The sequence below is a fragment of the Pleurodeles waltl genome, chromosome 3_1 (assembly GCF_031143425.1).
Source record: "Pleurodeles waltl isolate 20211129_DDA chromosome 3_1, aPleWal1.hap1.20221129, whole genome shotgun sequence".
NCBI classification, from domain to species: domain Eukaryota; kingdom Metazoa; phylum Chordata; class Amphibia; order Caudata; family Salamandridae; genus Pleurodeles; species Pleurodeles waltl.
In genome coordinates, this window is record NC_090440.1 from 233,118,823 (window position 1) to 233,135,733 (window position 16,911).

At 42.9% G+C, this 16,911-nt stretch overlaps 1 protein-coding gene across 7 annotated transcripts in view; it reads left to right on the plus strand.

The window, feature by feature from the left end:
• Positions 1 to 16,911, plus strand: part of MYO9A (myosin IXA) — a 1,132,274-nt gene that overhangs the window by 255,950 nt on the left and 859,413 nt on the right. For all 7 annotated transcript variants that reach the window (XM_069222286.1, XM_069222289.1, XM_069222284.1 and 4 more), the window contains exon 4: positions 9,804 to 9,866. In XM_069222286.1, the coding sequence (XP_069078387.1) occupies positions 9,804 to 9,866 (63 nt within the window). The remainder of the gene's footprint in view (positions 1 to 9,803; positions 9,867 to 16,911) is intronic.

Sequence of the window (16,911 nt, forward strand, 5' to 3'; positions counted from 1 at the left end):
AATTATGCACACCTGATATAGGGTGTTGATGTCATTAGACCACACCCCTTCTCATTACAGAGATGCACATCACCTAATATGCTTAATTGGTAGTAGGCTTTCGAGCCTATACAGCTTGGAGTAAGACAACATGCATAAAGAGGATGATGTGGTCAAAATACTCATTTGCCTAATAATTCTGCACTCCCTGTAAGCTCTTTACAGCACTATTGAAGAAGAATACTGTGCCAGTTGCCTCTCAACCTGGGAAGTTATGGGAAACTGTGACCTGTGTGTAATTCCTTTTGTGCCCTGATGGAGGTGCTGCTCTCTGACCAATTTTTAATATAAGTGGGATTTAACTGTGCTCCACTGGTCGAAACCCTACAATCTGGGAACAGAGTGTTATGGTTAATGATGGATAAATGCTAAATGTTACTCAGAAAGAAGCAAGGACCTTTTTGTACCTTATTAGCTTCTCTTTCATCATTGTATATGCTTTGGAAATTCATTCATATGCTTGTTTTTCTACTCAAGTATTTGGTGTGTATATGGCAGCTCAGATCAACATGTGTACTGTATTGTTAATATGCTCAAATAAAAAAAAAATCCATCTGAGATGCTTACATCCTATATAGAAATTAAAGGAAATCCTGCTTGACTTGTGGGCCACACTACTGAATATGTGCGTTCTTGCAGTCTGAAATAAGTATAACTCAAGGCGCTTTTCTGATAACTGTGAGCTCCTTGCATTAGGCCAGTGAGCTAAAGGATTTGTTGAAGGGCCCATAAACAAAGTCATCATATTTCATATTAATTGGTGAATCACATTAACCGAGTTTTCAGTAATATGTACCTCCACCATGACTTAAAACTGAAAGCAGGAACTTTCAAACTATGTACTCGAATCAGCATAGTCAGACGTCCGCCTGGCTCACGGAACCCAGTCTTTGGTAGCTGTGGTAGATGACCTTAGATTGGCAGCAAATAAGGGCTTTTTCATAACCTTGGTACTACTTACTTGTGTCCTGCCTGTGATGCATTAAACCATCACATCTGGATATTGAGGCTAGAGGGAGGTTGTAATTTAGGGTGTTGCCCATGATTGGTGGAGATCCTACCTTCAAGATAGAGCCCAAGTGATCAATCTTTCCAATCCAAGTTCAGGGAAGTAAGGCGGGGTGCCTCAGGGCTCCTTCTTTAGCCTTACCTTATTTGACATCTATCCGAAACTCCTGGCATACTGATTCATAATAATTCATTTAATGAACTACGCTGATGACATTCTAATTATTTTTGTCAGTTGTTGAATTGAGCCCTCTGCCCCTGGAAGCTTTTCACATCTGCTTACAGGACATTGCGCATTGGTCAGGACTGAACTCACTTTAATTGAATAGGGAGAAAACAGATATTCTACCATTTATTTCTGATTAACACTGCCTGCAGGTGGTTTAGTAACTTATTTTTCAAAGAAAAAAACTAAACAAAAAAACCTTGTGGGGTCCACAGAAGGCACACCACCATGGACTCCCATGGTTGTTTAGTTTTCCAAAATGTCTGATTTGTAGGTTTACGTAGGTGGCTCCACAGCACGGCCCCAAATATAGCCGCTATCCCTATAGTTTATCAGTCAATGTAGCGCTTTAGGACCTTTTGTATCGTGGTCTCTTGGCCCACCCATGCATGTAGGGTACCGTTCTTATCTGGAAATGTGTGGTGAACTCAAGTTGGTAGGAAATTTGTGGCTCCCTGTGGATTCCACAATTTTCCATTTTAGAAATGTGAGGAAAATGTGTGTTTCTTACCAAAGATTGACTTTTTCTAAGGGCTTCTGAGTAAAATTACCTGGCGAGAACCACGCAAGACACGCACCCCTGGACTCCTCTGGTTGTCTTGTTTTCAGAAATGTGATGGTTTCCCTAGGTGCCAAAAAAAAAAAAAATATTGAAAACGTAGTCTTCCCCATGGTTACACCAGTGGTCTGTCCGCATGTATACCGGGAGGTCAGCCCATTATCTTCATGGGAAGGATATTCTGTTGCTGTTGTGATGGAGTATCCTTACCACCACAGATATAAATCTAGGACTGATTTTGTAAAGTTTATCTATTATTTACACTGCTTACTTTTAGCACCTCTAGAAATGCTAACTTCAAAGCACAAATAACATTGGCGAACAGTGTCATGCTGCCGTCATGATCTGCAATTATTTTGATGGTGTGACACATGCAAAGGTGTGTTTTTTCCAGTAATCCATTTACCTCCGACTGCCTAAGGAACTGAGCGGCCCATTTTGGATTGTTGAATTTTTCTAGAAGTACTCTAGTATGTGTAGGTGTAACCACTTTCTTCACACAATACAAAGGTATACTTCCCCAGAATAACTTGATTACCCCACCTGACTGTCCGACTAGCCGAGCAGCCTGATATACATTGCAGACTTTTTCTTGCAGTATTCCTGCATATATTGCTTTCTGGATGACTTATTGAATGTCGCAGGATTCCAAGTTTCCTCAGGAACTGTAGTCACACGACTTTTGCCTTTATAAGACCCATAGATTAACTATGGGTCGAACTGTTGACATCCCCTCGCTAAGTTATACTACACTTTTGTATGGTACAGCATAGAGCAAGTAGGAAAACACAGGGCTGGCTGAGATGGGCCGTTGGGACAGTAAATACCGCTCTTCTGCCTCCTTCCGTGCTTAGAGCAGACTCTACAACAACATTTTTGAGTCTTTTTAGCTGTTTCAGGAATGCAGTCAGCAAAGTGTGGATCCTGCAGCCTTGCTATGTCCTCCAGAGCATATGAAGTGGAAGCTGTTGCTTTTGTTGGAGTAAGACTTCAGTTAGGGTCAAATAGAAGTCAAGGAAAGGGCACACTTCCCGTTGTGTTCTGATGATAAATGAGATACACATTGTATGTTGTCATGAGGATCAGGTGTATAAACTGCTTTTTATACCAAGTGTGAGTTTTACGACTCGCATTGAATGACTGAGGAACCTGGTCATTCTTATCCACTCTGCAGCATCTTAGAAACAAGCTTCTGTGGGAGTCCTTTACGACGACAGCAAACTGTACCACATGCCACAGTGCCTGCTTTGTGCAGCCCACTGAACAGCACTACTTCAGTTTTAAAGTTGTCCACATAAACGTCGTAGCCTTTGTGAAGGAGTGGCTGGACAAACTCCCATACATCTTACATGACTCTACCAAGGGGGGGGCAACCTACAGGGTTTAGAGTGGAGTCCTTCCCTCTATATACTCTCAAGCTGAACCCATAGCCAGTAGAGGTCTCACACAATGATATGCAACTTGATGCCATAAGAGCTCTTTTGCTTGCAGTATACTGCCTGAACAGCAGCCACCCTTGTCCAGTATCAAGGACTCATCAATTGCTATATTCCTTCCAAGAGTATAAATCCCTGGGAAACTGGCAGACAAATGCTCCACCACAGGCTGAATTTTGAACAACCTGTCATGGTCTAGCTGGCCCTCAGGCAATGCAGCAGAATGGTCCTTGAAATTCAGCATGAATTGCAATAGCAAAAACGATCTCTGCTCATGTACCATGTGAAAATGGGTGTTACCAAAAACCGTGGGAGTAGACAAATAAGACTGCAAGCTTGGTTTGTGCACTAACCCCATTTTAAGCCTAAAGGCCCAAAAATATGTTCAACTCTTCAAGTGAAGTGGGAGTACACTGATTTGCCCTAGAATGAGGCTCTAGGGTGCCTCCATGTTTCTTCAGAAATTAATTGCCGCGCAGATTTGTTTGCTGCAAGGACGTCATCACCCCGCCCCCAGCTTCCAGATTATAAACATTTTTATTTAATTTCTGCCCCCAAGGGGAGTTGGCATGTTCACCATGAGGGCTGAATCCCCTAAACGATTTCATTTAAAAAATATATTTTTTTACTTACCCTTGGGGGCTTGTCCATGCCCCCAAAGGGAAACCACTTTTTAAAAATGATTTGTGATTACTTGGGCCCTCAAGAGAGGGGCGGACCATTCATCATGAGGGCTAACCTGCCCCCCCCCCCCCCCCCCCCCTCCACCCCACTTTAATACTAGTCCATTGTGGCTTAGTGGGTTTTCTGGCTGATGTTACTAGCACCATGACACCGTATGGTTACAGTTACGCTCTACAAATGTAATTAATAAAAATAATAAAAATTTGACTTTTAGGACATCTTCTTGCAAAGCATTTTCATATTATTGTGTCTTATCTTAATGTTGTCATATGAGTTTGTATCAGAAGCGTGGTTTTATGAGTGGGGTATGGAATGGATATACAAATGGAGCATGGTGGGAGGCCGAGTGCTTGTGAGCCTAGGATCGAAGGTTGCCTTTATGGTTAGTATCCAGTTAATTAAGATAGCAAAGCAGCTGTCTGGAGCTCTTCACAAACACTTTTACGTTACATTTTGTGGAAATATATAAAATTCACATCCAACTTCCATGGACATTGATTCACCAAAGTTCCAGATAGCAGAAGTAACTTCATATGCCATTTGATCCCTCCCTCAGATGATGTTACAGAAATTGACATTGCAAGATCTTTGACCTGTTATATCACAGGAAATGACATCATAACCTTTGACATCTCCGTGACCTCCTGTGATGTAAAATAAATGACACTGCATGGTGTTGGCCTGGTAACATCACAGAAAGTGATGCCATGCAGTGTGGTGGAAAAATCTCTAGCAGACACACATGAAATACTCTACAAATATACTTTATTCAAATCCTATTGAAAACGTTTCTAAATACAATGGCAGTAGCAGACTGTATCTTCAGATACAGAATTGAAAATGATGCTGCCTGTGTTTTGAAACTTTTTAAATAGTGTATAACAATGTAGTACATTATACTGTAACAGTGTACTGAGTGGGCTTTATTTGAATTGGTACTTTTCAAGGAAGAAGATCCATGCCCACTGCCCTGACAATGCCATGGTGAACCAAGAGCAAATTAAGTTGTCACGTGTACCCTATATGTGGACTAGGTTGTTACTATAATTGGAGCAACATCTATGACCACTATGTATACTGAAGAAGTTTCTGTACGGCAAATATTTGGAACCTCTGTATTTCAAAGTTTTCTCAAGTGTGTAATTCTCGTCAGTGGCTGCTATTGAACTTGTGTAATCCTTGTAATTTGCTTCTATTGCATGTGTATTGCATAGTGCCACTGTCCAACCTCCCAGCTACACGTCTATAAGCGATTCTCATTTTTAAGCCAATAAAATGTAGCCTGAACCTGTGTCCTGCATGACATGACCGATATGATTGGCTAGGTGCCAGGGGTCGCAAGCAAAGGGAGAGGGTTTGCAAAAGGTTGCCTGTGGGTTGCAGTTTGACCCTTAGTAACCCTCAATTGACGTCCATGGACACACTCATGGAACACAAGAGGTGTAGTTGAAGGCATAGCTGTAGTAGGGTGTGAAGTGAGGCTTGGATGGAAGTTGTAAGTGGTTGCAATAGGTGGAAAAGATGTAGGGAGGTGTAAGTGGGGGAAGATTGGGAAGGGGTAGAAGGAAGTAGAAGTAGAAGTAGAATACGGTAGAGTTGTTGGTGAGGTTGTGAGAAGGGTTGCTAGTGATAGAATTGTAATAGGGCAGTGTAGGTGAGGTGAGAATGAGTGAGGCAAGACCTGGAGTGTAGAATCATTAGCTAGCTGTTGTAGCCGGGTGGATCTAGGTGCTGGGGTGCACAGAAGAGTGGGCAGAACGATGGGGAGGAGAGGGTGTGTTGTGAGTGTTGATGCATGTCTGCTGCATTTGAAGATGAGGATAAAACAAAAATTACTGTTGTAGTCTGTTGGGGAGCTGTGCACTGTGTGTTGTACCTGAAAAGGAAGGGAGATTACACCCAAGGTCAGTTAGCCCACAATGCAAGGGAAAGGGGCACTATATCCAAGAGAGACAAGCCTATCCCTGCTATAAGAGAGATGGCTTCACCTGTTATGAAGTAGTGAATTGCAGTGCAGTGGTCCGCTCATACCCATGGGCCTGGTGCCACTGCACATTTTGCACTTTAGATATCTGTGCATTAGGGGCATTGACATCAGGCCACTTGAAAAACTAGCATTTCTATTAGATTACAGAGTTATCATTCTCTCTTTTGCGGGCAGGGAGACAGTGTCCAGAGGGTAGGATCCCTGGAGCATAAGGGTCCCCGTGGGATTTTCGTGGCTCAGGAAGTTGGAGTCCACACGGCGACTCCCCCTTTTTTTCCCCCAAAAAAACTTTTTTTTTAAACATTGGCCCCATGGCATGAGGTCCTGTCAAGGCTCGGAGAGGGGAGCCGTACACACCTATCACCTTTAAAATGAATACAGCCCTGGGAGATGGGGTCCTCTGGGCCTGTAAAGACTTGGGAAATATGGCAACCCGCCCCCCTCAACATTAAAATGAATACAGTCTTGGGGAAAGGGGTCCCCGGGGCTTGCAAAGGCTCAGGGAAGGGTGCTGCACACCCCATTCCCTATTATATTTCAGCCCTGAGGGATGGGATACCCGTGGCTTTGAAGAGGCTGGGTAAGGGGGCCGTGCACTCTCCTTACTTTTACATGGAAGGATTTGGAGATGTATTCCCGAGGACGAACTTAGTGCAGGGAGGGGGGCCCGACGCACACCCCTGTCACCAAATAATGATTTATATGGACTCCTGGGACCTGGCCCACAACAGGAGGTTGGGGGAGACGGGGGAATGTAATATAGATAGATATAGATAGAGTGCTTGCTGTTTCCCACTTGTGACCAGGCTCTGCAGCAGCCAACTCCCTCTGTGGCCAAGTCTTGGGCACCACTTCTCCCAGGACTGTATTAATTTTAAAGGAGTGGGAGGGGCGTTTTTATTTTTATTTTTACGAAAGCATAATCATGCAGTGGCTATCTCTAATTATCATCCAAATACAGGGAGCGTAACCCCTAAAATTACCAGTTAACCAATATAAGTCCTCTTCAAAAGAAAATAGACCCAAACTACTTAGGAATCAGTCTTGTTCTCAAAGTATTCCTCCTACTCTGTGCATTACTAATGACATTTCTGTGGTTGTTTTTATCAGAATACAACGTTTATTATATAAAACGATTATGAAATGTACATTGTAAGTATTTTTTCCTTAATACAACAATTTATAGTAACAGACTGTTGTTGCGTGTCTACCCCACTTTGTTGAGGACATCATACTACACACGTATTTTATAAGTACAGATCCAAAAATCAACATGTTAAAAACAAAAATACAACAGAAATATTATGGTTATACACAAGATAGATATACCTAATAAGCTTATTAACCTATAATTAGATGACCAGCCCTTGAGAGGTTCCCCCTAAGATTCTTATTAAGTCTAATTCATTTCCTCTGTGTAACATATTTATGCATAGATTTATCAATAATATTTTAAGATTGTATATTTATTCCACTGAAGTCACCACCATTTAATTATGGTCAACCCCATTTATCTTTATTCACTAATTCTCATCATACCGTAGCTCTTGTTAAGAGAACATGTTGATATGATTGGGCTGACTGTATATTTTTGAGGGATGTAATATCTCACTCCTTATTTTTGTATCAAGTACGTCACTGCTTAGTTAGTAGTTAATATTGCCATATATTCTTAACAAGTTGGGCCACCCACTTACTACCTGGGTTGAGGCTATTTTAACCAAAAACATGCCGCTAAAACTGATGCAAGTCTCTAGCATGTAAATCATTTTAAAGTCTTACAATTTTGATTTTCTCTAACACGTCACCCCATCCTTACATACATTGTTTGTTCACTCTTTATTTGTGTGTGTTTATTCACACAAATGAGCCACTCACCATTAGTCCTCTTTTGTTCATTTCTATAAAATAAAAAAAGCTAAATACAGAGGCGATGCGCTCAGAGTTAATCAGTCACAGTTATTAGGGAGGAGAAACATTAACATTACCACCTCCTCTACACTTTAGTGTATTTTCAGCCAGGTTTATTTCAGCATACATATAGCCAAGCTTGGATACTATTATATAGTCTTGTCTTTGCATGCCTCGTATTTCAGTATTGAGCCCGATGTGTGTGTATATATTACAGTCCAATATTTCATATATCATACTCCTTAATTGTGGAGCAGATGCTTGTGTGTTGCTTAAATGTAAGCTACATGTATCCAAACCAATCATGTGTGTTATACTTACATCACTTATTTCTTCCTCATTCTACACCAGAGTGTCATATAATTTACATGATTTTACTAATTCAGTAAGAAGTCCCACTGTTCATGATGATACTGTTAACATTATTTTATCCCACAGTATCCATTCTGGCAAGACTAAACCATTCCTTTAGAGAACAGAACATTTCATACTTAATATATCTTATTATTTACTGTATCTTACTCGCTACCCCCATTCTAATCGCAAGTATGATTTCCACTTACCAACTATTATGTGACTCTTCAGACCACAAAACTGGTACAGATGAGCAAAATTCCAAGAGGTCGTCCCATAGCCAACATTTTTCTCTCCCCCTCCCCTTACCCCGTAAGTATACATGCACACAGTGGAGCAAATTTGACTCCCATCAAAGTCCGTCTTATTTGGAGGTAGCAACCTTTGTTGAAACTGAAAACATTATTAGTGAGGAAGAGGTTGAGAATATCGCCCATAGTGTTTGACTCTAATGAATAGGCTGATTTGGTTGCTTTTTTTACTGTTTAAATTCCACAGTCATGTCTGATAAAAGTATTAAAGCTCAACTTCAGTGGTAACTAAGATGTAGTCAATCCGCCATTTAATATAATCAATGTGTCTAGAATGTTCCTGGGGTCTTTAATATATGATGGGAGGACTATACATGATGATCAATGGATTAACCAGTGTGAAAACAGACTGAGTTAATTCCAGCTGTCAGACGCCTAGATGGGGATCATAGCATTTAACTCTAACACAGAAGGAAGAAAACAGAGGCTTAACGTGGCCCCACGCCTGCCTTTAGAAACACATTCCAAACATTTTCAGTATCATTAACTGGATCCCGGCTATTTATATATATATAAAAAAATAATTTCTAAGAACTCCCGCAAGACAGTTTTACTGGAGGTTGACTCCACCCTGGTAGTACCATCTTCCCAGGGTGGGACGAGGTGGTCCATGATAAAGCAGGTCACATTACGTGAGTGACCCCACCTTGTCCAAATCTTGGAATTACCAGGATACCCCTGGAGGAGCATTCACAACAACCATTGGAACGCTCCCAAATAGGTCACCACGTCCTTTCGTGTTTGGGATCATACCATTTCACACTCACTCTTGACTGTCTCTCCCCCTCAATCAAATGCTGCCCCACCTAGCGGTCTACCCTATACTGTAGCGGCAAACATCGCCCCCTATATGGACACTATCAACCGTTCTGTGTAGAGACCTGTACATCTGGTATGTCTATATCACACTTGCACACTTTCTATTCCAGGCTGTTTTGTAGGGCAACATTCTATGCCTGTGTCATACGTGCTGTGTGAATTCTGGGGGTTTGAACTGGTGTCTTTACTTTCAGACAGATACACATCTCCGTGTGTTCCTATTGTAAACTGGGGTGTCATTCTTGTCTTGTGCCAAATCTGTTGAGTTTGTCTGTGATTTGAATGTTTATGCAGACGTAAATGGTTATATTTGTTTTGCTATTATTCTTGATGCTTTTGAAGTGTACTGTAACAGCCAAATGTCTATAAACGATTTCAAATCACGAGACTGCAGTTGACAGTCTGTGTATCCCAGTAACTTCCCTTCCTTATCAGTTGGAAATTAATCTTTATTTTTTCCTCTATCCAGGGCTTATGTTGAGAAATATCTTCTGGAAAAGTCAAGACTGGTTTACCAGGAACACAATGAGAGGTAAAAATGTTAAACTTCAATCCAACATCATCATGTCTTATGTATATTATACTAGCAACCAGAAGAGGCTACAGTTGAGATAGCTGCAGCAGAAAGGTCAGCCCCACGAAGGGGGCTGCCAGAGTCAGTTGGACATGGGACTGTGAAGGGTGTGAGAGAGACTATGAGAGCACAAATCCATAGGACGTTGGGGAGGGGACTGCAACGGAGGGGAGCAAAGGAAGGCAGGGGGAGGAATAAATGCAGAGGAAGCATTCTTAAGTGACCAGAGATGTGAGAGCCGCACTGCAGAGATTAGGGAGAGAAGTGCATAAGCACACAGCCAACCAGAGGAGTCCAGAGAAGGAGCTGCCTTTACCGAGCGATATCACACAATATATAACGAGAGTCCAGCAGCACAGACAATAGTTACAGTGGACTTCCACAGACCAAGAAGTCAGGGAAGAAAGTGTAGCAACAAAGAACACTCAGAGGAGCCTGGAAAGGGACTGCAACAACAGAGATCTGCCAGTTGAGGATATTGAAGTGAACTCGGCCACCACTAAGGGTGTAGCGAACTAGACATAGACAAAGGAACACCAGTGGTAGCTACCTTGTGCATGGCCATAGGGCCTGCATTGACAAGCCATGCGCAGCCACAGAATGTGCATTGAGATCTGTGCCATCTTCGAGGGCCCTCTCTTAAACGATCGCCAGTAGACTAGCCTTCTTTGCTGTCCCTTAAAGAATCTGTTTGCTAGTGCCATGTTTCTTCTCTTGTTTTGCTAAACCAGAACTTTAAATGTGTCAAGATAGTATATTTTTGTGACTGTTGCTGGGAGTAACGAGCACTGTTCCGTCAGCCTTCTATCACTGTGCTTCCCAGCAGAATGAGAACACTTGTGTTTTGTTTGGCTAAAAGAATTAAATGACTCAACGCCATTTTGCGGTTGGTCTAAAATGGGAAACTGGAGTCAACAACGACTAATTACTACTCTAAAACCTTTTCTTTTATTTATATATATTTATATACAACATGATATGTATGTCTGGTTTATATTGACATATTTCTATATATATATGTGTGTGTGTGTGTGTATATGTATATCATGAGGCATATCCGACCCCTCAACAATGGCATTACGTTGCATCTGCCTATGGTTTATGCTATGACTTTTTCATGTACATGCTTTCCCAAAAGATATGTATCCGAAACCAGAATGCAAGGAGTTTAATTTTTTTAATTTTTAAAGTAAGTTCAAATTAAATCAGCTGCATTGTTATTATGAGAGGGTTGCTGCCTAGTGTGGAGTGTAGATTTACGTTCTACTTGTAGTCTTCAGTCGAAGGGATGTTACTGTTACAAATCAAAGCGAAAAAACCACTGAAACTTGCCAGTTACTGTGAGTTGCACTACCATAAGTACCCCGATTACTCAGCCCATGCCTGTGCACATAATGCCAGGGATGGTGTCACAAATATTGCAAGTTAAAAAACATATTTCCAAAATCCGAATCTGGGAGCAGCGACTGGCTTTGTACAAGTTGAACGTGAAGATTGAGGAGTCCAGGGCTCCGGCTGTAAATGCACAGAGCCAGGCTGACCAGGCCCTGAACTTAAGTCCTGCATGCCTCACCTGCAGCTCCTAGGTTATGGTCTCCAAGTGCAAGCAGGGTGCTCCCCTAAGAGTTGTAAGCAATTTAACAAAACCTTTTTCTGTGTAAAAATCTAATGTAGCCGTAACTGCAGGATCCTTGTTGACAAGTCTGTGCCTTTTACACTCCTGTATCTGCTCAAGCTAGAGCTAAATAGCTCATATACTTGAGCAGCGAGTAGAGAAGCACATTCCATATAAACCATGTGCACTCACCTTTTGCTCTGTAAAGGTCACCTCATTAGTTGGCTTTTTGATCCTGCATTGGCCTCACTTATTTGCAGAGTACCTTCCTATGCTCTGCTGCAGAATCGTACAAACGTTTGTACAACTTGGAAAATTGACTAGTCAATATAAATATTTGGGCAGCATGAACCATATTCCCACCTTCAAAGGCACCTTCTTTATTAGTCATGCATTATTCAGTCGGAAGAGCTGTGCTTAAAGGAGAGGCCAATATCCTCTTTCACAAATTGGCACTGTCATGGAGTGCAGTATTCCAGAGCATATTAGTCCTGACCATACCTGCAAGTTTAAAACTTTTCTCGCCTTCTTCCGGCTCACCATGTCACAAGGAAACACGTGTCTCTTCAAAAGAATCTGGAGGGTGGGTTAAGGTTGAAAGTTTCAAATAAGTTTTATCTGGCTGAATGTGTTTTTTACTTTATACAAACAACGTGATCTATTAGCTATTCAGTGATATGTATGTTAAAACAACACCTTGCCTCTTCCTTATTCCCAGCTTGTGGTATACACTGCTGTATATTGGTGACCATGAATATATGCTTAAGCTTCTTGATGCAGAGACTTCCGCAACTAATAGTGTGCACGAGGGTAATGCAGTCAATCCACCTTCCTTTTTCAGATGCACATCCTTTCCTTTTCCTTTCTTCCTTGATGAGTATGATCTGGTACTTACTTTTGTTGTACTTCGTGATTCCTTACCACAGGACTACTGTATTGCCTCTTCATCAGATTTTGTGCTTTCTTTTTTTCCTCCCCTTCTCGTCTTCTACTTGGACATCCTGTGCCACCAAGGTAATGGTTCAAACCGTGCAGCTGACTCGCATTTCTTCTCGGTGTTGTACCTGGTGAACAAGGGCATGTCGCATACCTATGCTTTGCATGTGACCATTGGGAGGACACAGGATGCATATTTCTGTAGGGAGATTTCATTTTCAAGAAGCTGAATTCACACATAACCACCAAGGATAGGGAACTTGATCAACTAATAAGTATGTCTATCAACTCAGAAGACCATCTCCTGTTGTCGCAGCAGGAGGTTCAGATCCTATTGTCAAAAAGTGCGGTGGAGTTGGTTCCACCGCAGGAAAGGGGTCAGGGTTGTTATTCAAGATACTTCCTGATCCCCGAGAAGGACGGTCGTTTGAGACCCATTCTAGACCTGAGGATTTTGAATTTGTTCCTCAAACAGGAAAAATTCAAGATGCTGACTCTGGCACAGGTACGTCTGGCGTTGAACAGAGAGGATTGGATGGTGGCTGTCGACTTGCAGGATGCTTACTTTCATATCCCTATACTCAAGTCGCACAGGAAGTATCTCCGGTTTGTGGTAGGGTTGCAACACTACCAGTTTGCGGTCCTTCCATTTGGTCTTACTTCAGCACCTCGAGTCTTCACAAAGGTGATGGCAGTGGTGGCAGCAAGTCTCGGAAGGAAAGGGATATCGGTATTCCCTTATCTGGACGATTGGTTGATCAAAGCCTCGTCTCCAGAGCTTGTGTTGCTTCACTTTCAGATGACAACTCATTTGTTGTTCAGTCTGGTTTTTTTTGATAAATGTACCCAAATCTCACTTGGAGCCCTTTCAACGCCTCCTGTTCATAGGGGCAGTACTGGACACAACGTTGAATCGGGCCTAGCAGATTCAGGACATTCAGGCGTTGATTCCAATGTTTCAAAATTAAGCGGTTGTTCCAGTCCTCAAGGCCTTACGCCTGCTCGGTCTGTTCGCTTCTTGCATTCTGTTGGTCACTCATGCACGTTGACACATGAGGGCTCTTAAATGGTGCCCCCGCAGGCTGTGGTTTCAGCACAAAGGGGATCTCGAGGAGTCGATAATGATCTCCAGAGACGCTGCAGTGGAGTTACGATGGTGGGCTGCGGACAGCAACCTTTCTCAATGAAGGCCGTTTTCACTGCCGCCTCCGTTGGCCACGGTCATGATGGATGCTTCCACTGTAGGGTGGGAAGCTCATCTGGGGGACCTGGAGATCAAGGGTCGTTCGTCTCCAGTGGAACAGACTTTTCATATAAATCTGTTAGAATTGCGGGTTATATGTTTGGCTCTCAAGGCCTTCCTCCCGTCCCTTCACGGTCAGTCAGTTCATGTCCTGATGGACAACACTACCGCGATGTGGAGGAAGAGAGGCTCCACCATATTAAAAGGACGAAAGCCTTACGCCTGGAGGACCAGCTGTTCGTGGGGTATATTGGACAGAGGAAGGGCAGAGCAGTCCATAAAAGAACAATCTCCAGGTGGGTCATTCTTTGTATTAAGATTTGCTACTTGTTGGCAAAGAAAGTTCCCCCTGAGGGTATCAGAGCCCATTACACCAGGGCTAAGTCTGCTACTTCGGCCCTGGCAAGAGGGGTTCCAGTGGTGGACATTTGCAAGGCAGCAACTTGGGCGTCCCTCCACACCTTCACAAATCATTACTGCTTGGACTCAGAGGTTAGGAGGGACGGCCATTTTGCGCAATCTGTATTGCAGGACTTCTTGGTGTAACCAGGCAGGCTCCCACCTCCGAGTGCGGTACTGCTTTGGGACTCTATTCATAAGGTGAGGAATCCACAGGTAGTTGTATCCATCAGAAAAACAAGTTACTTACCTTTGGTAACGCTTTTTCTGGTGGATACAATAGCTACCTCTGGATTCCTCACAGTCCCACCCGCCTCCCCGTTGTCTGTCTGGTTACACTAAGATATATGGTTGTATAGGTGTATGTATATATTGATCTTTTTTCCTGTATATATAAATTATGGTTTTGATTATATTGCATCATGGACGTTTTATATATTTATGTAGTTATTGTAGTTATTGTGGGGTCGGTTCTCACCTGTTCTCCTCAAAGGCACGTAAAAAAATGGGTGAAACGGACATCAGCACTCTGGCGAGGACCTCTTACTTGCATGGTGATGTCAGACGGAATCGCGTGGAGCCGTGCAAGTGTGACGTCCTCGTCGACGTGGAGAGCTGGGAAGAAGATTTTCCATCGGCTGCTGGTGCATGGGTGAATTCATAAGGTGAGGAATCCACAGGTAGCTATTGTATCCACCAGAAAAAGTGTTACCGAAGGTAAAGTATCTTGTTCTTTTAGCCAGAGACCTCCAGTATCCCACCATGCCTCAGAGGTCAGAGAAAGGTGACAGGTGACAGTTAGGTCAGTTCGTTTTTCAGGCTCCTTCAGAAAGGATCCTATAGCACCTGCTCCTGAGTCTTTATGAATACAAAGTGAAATTTCTCACATAAATTCAAAAGACTTTGACTTAATTCGATGTTTTCAAGTACGTTTGTACTTTTAAACATTTTTCTGACAGAAAAGTACAGTTTTTATTAGTCAAAATGCCATCTCTTTTTAAGAAATGTTCCTCCTGTGGGAGAAAGTTGGCAATATCTGACCCTCATTCGGTCTGCACTGCTTATTTACCAGTTTGTCATAATCCTGAGACATGTTAGCACTGTAAAACCCTGTCAAAAAGGAGTCTCAGAGAGAGTTAGGCATGGTCAATCAACTTCAAGAGTTCCAGTCTGTTCAACGTCGACACGACCGACATCAGAGAAGTCGTCATTGAGACCTGGTAATTCGTCATTGATGTAAGCTACATAGTCAGTGGCAGGTTCACCGTTGACTAATCTGATGCCAAAAGAGATGTCGATGGCACAGAATTGACGTTGACGCCACCTACGGAGGTTCCAATATCGACGTCTGGAGATGCTCTACATCAAGCACTATCAACTTCGAATCAGATACGACAGTAAGACAGGCCCAGATCGACGTGTCAGCCAAGACTCTTGACGTCGAGAAGCAGATCTCTTTCCTCAGAGATCAGATTTATTCATGAAGAGACGGCCCCATGGGCAGATTAGTCCCCATTACAATCTCCATGTCTTCCTGGACGACATCTGACTCCAAGTTCGGACTATTGAAGAACCTATTCTCCATGCAGACAATCACCTATGCCTGTGTGTACGCCATCAAGGACGGCAGGCAGATCTTGGAGTCCACGGAGAATACCAAGTAAAGAACCACAATCTCACAGATCTCTGTCTAGATCTACGCATACCAGATCTCTGTCCAGATCATATCACTGTTAACGTTCCAGGTCTCAAAGAAGGCATAGATCTTGGTCTTCGACTTCTCTTCCTCCATAAGGGACTATTAACCACCGCTGTTGGACTCCCCTCCAGCTAGAGTCTCCTCTGTAGGCGACCTGGTTACATTTAATAATTTCCTCATCAGAGGAGCGACAAAGCTAAACATAGACATTGCAACACGTGTCTACGTCGTTGGTGATTTTTGAAACACTCCATCACAGGTCTTCCTCCAGACCACTACTACCGTGAGTACCCTGCCTTTTTGAACCTGCCATGCAGACTTTTCTTACTCCAGCGTCTGTTCGAGCTGTACCATTGAGACTCCAGAAAAAATATAAGGCCCCTGATCAAGACCATTTTTTCCTCCTCTGATTATATCCTCGTCCAGATTCAGTGATAGTGGCAGCTGCAAAAAAGACCCATGCCACTACTTCATCCATGACGGCACCACCGGATAAAGACAGTAAACTATTCGATTTGATGGGAAAGAAAATGTGTAATACCTTTGCATCATACATGAAGGTATACATGAAGGTATCCAGTCAGCGGCATTGCTTGGCAGGTATTATAGGTCTTTGTGGGATTCCCTTTCTAGGTTTACACAAAAACTACCTAAGGAAGACGGACAAGATTTTCAGGAAATCTTAGAAGAGGGCGGTCTAGTGGCAAACCAGGTCATCAGCACGGCAGCTGATGCCTCCGATCTCTCGGCCCATGGTTATTCTCATGGCATCACTACACTACACTACTAGAGCTTCCTATACAAACTGTGATCACAGACACTTCCTCTCAGAGTTTGGGATGCTCACATGGGTCCCTTACAAGTTCAGGGTCTGTGGTCCGACAAGGAACAACTTTATCATATAAACATGTTGGAACTCAGAGCAGTCCATCTAGCACTGAAATACCGCTAGCCTTCCATTCAGATGAACTCTCTTCTTGTTCAAACGGATAACACCACCACAAAGCATTATCGGAACAAGCAAGGAGGGACCCGCTCATGGTCCCTATTGTTGGTAGCGCAATGAACCTGGAAGTGGCTACTATCCAGAAACTTGACAATATCTGCGGTT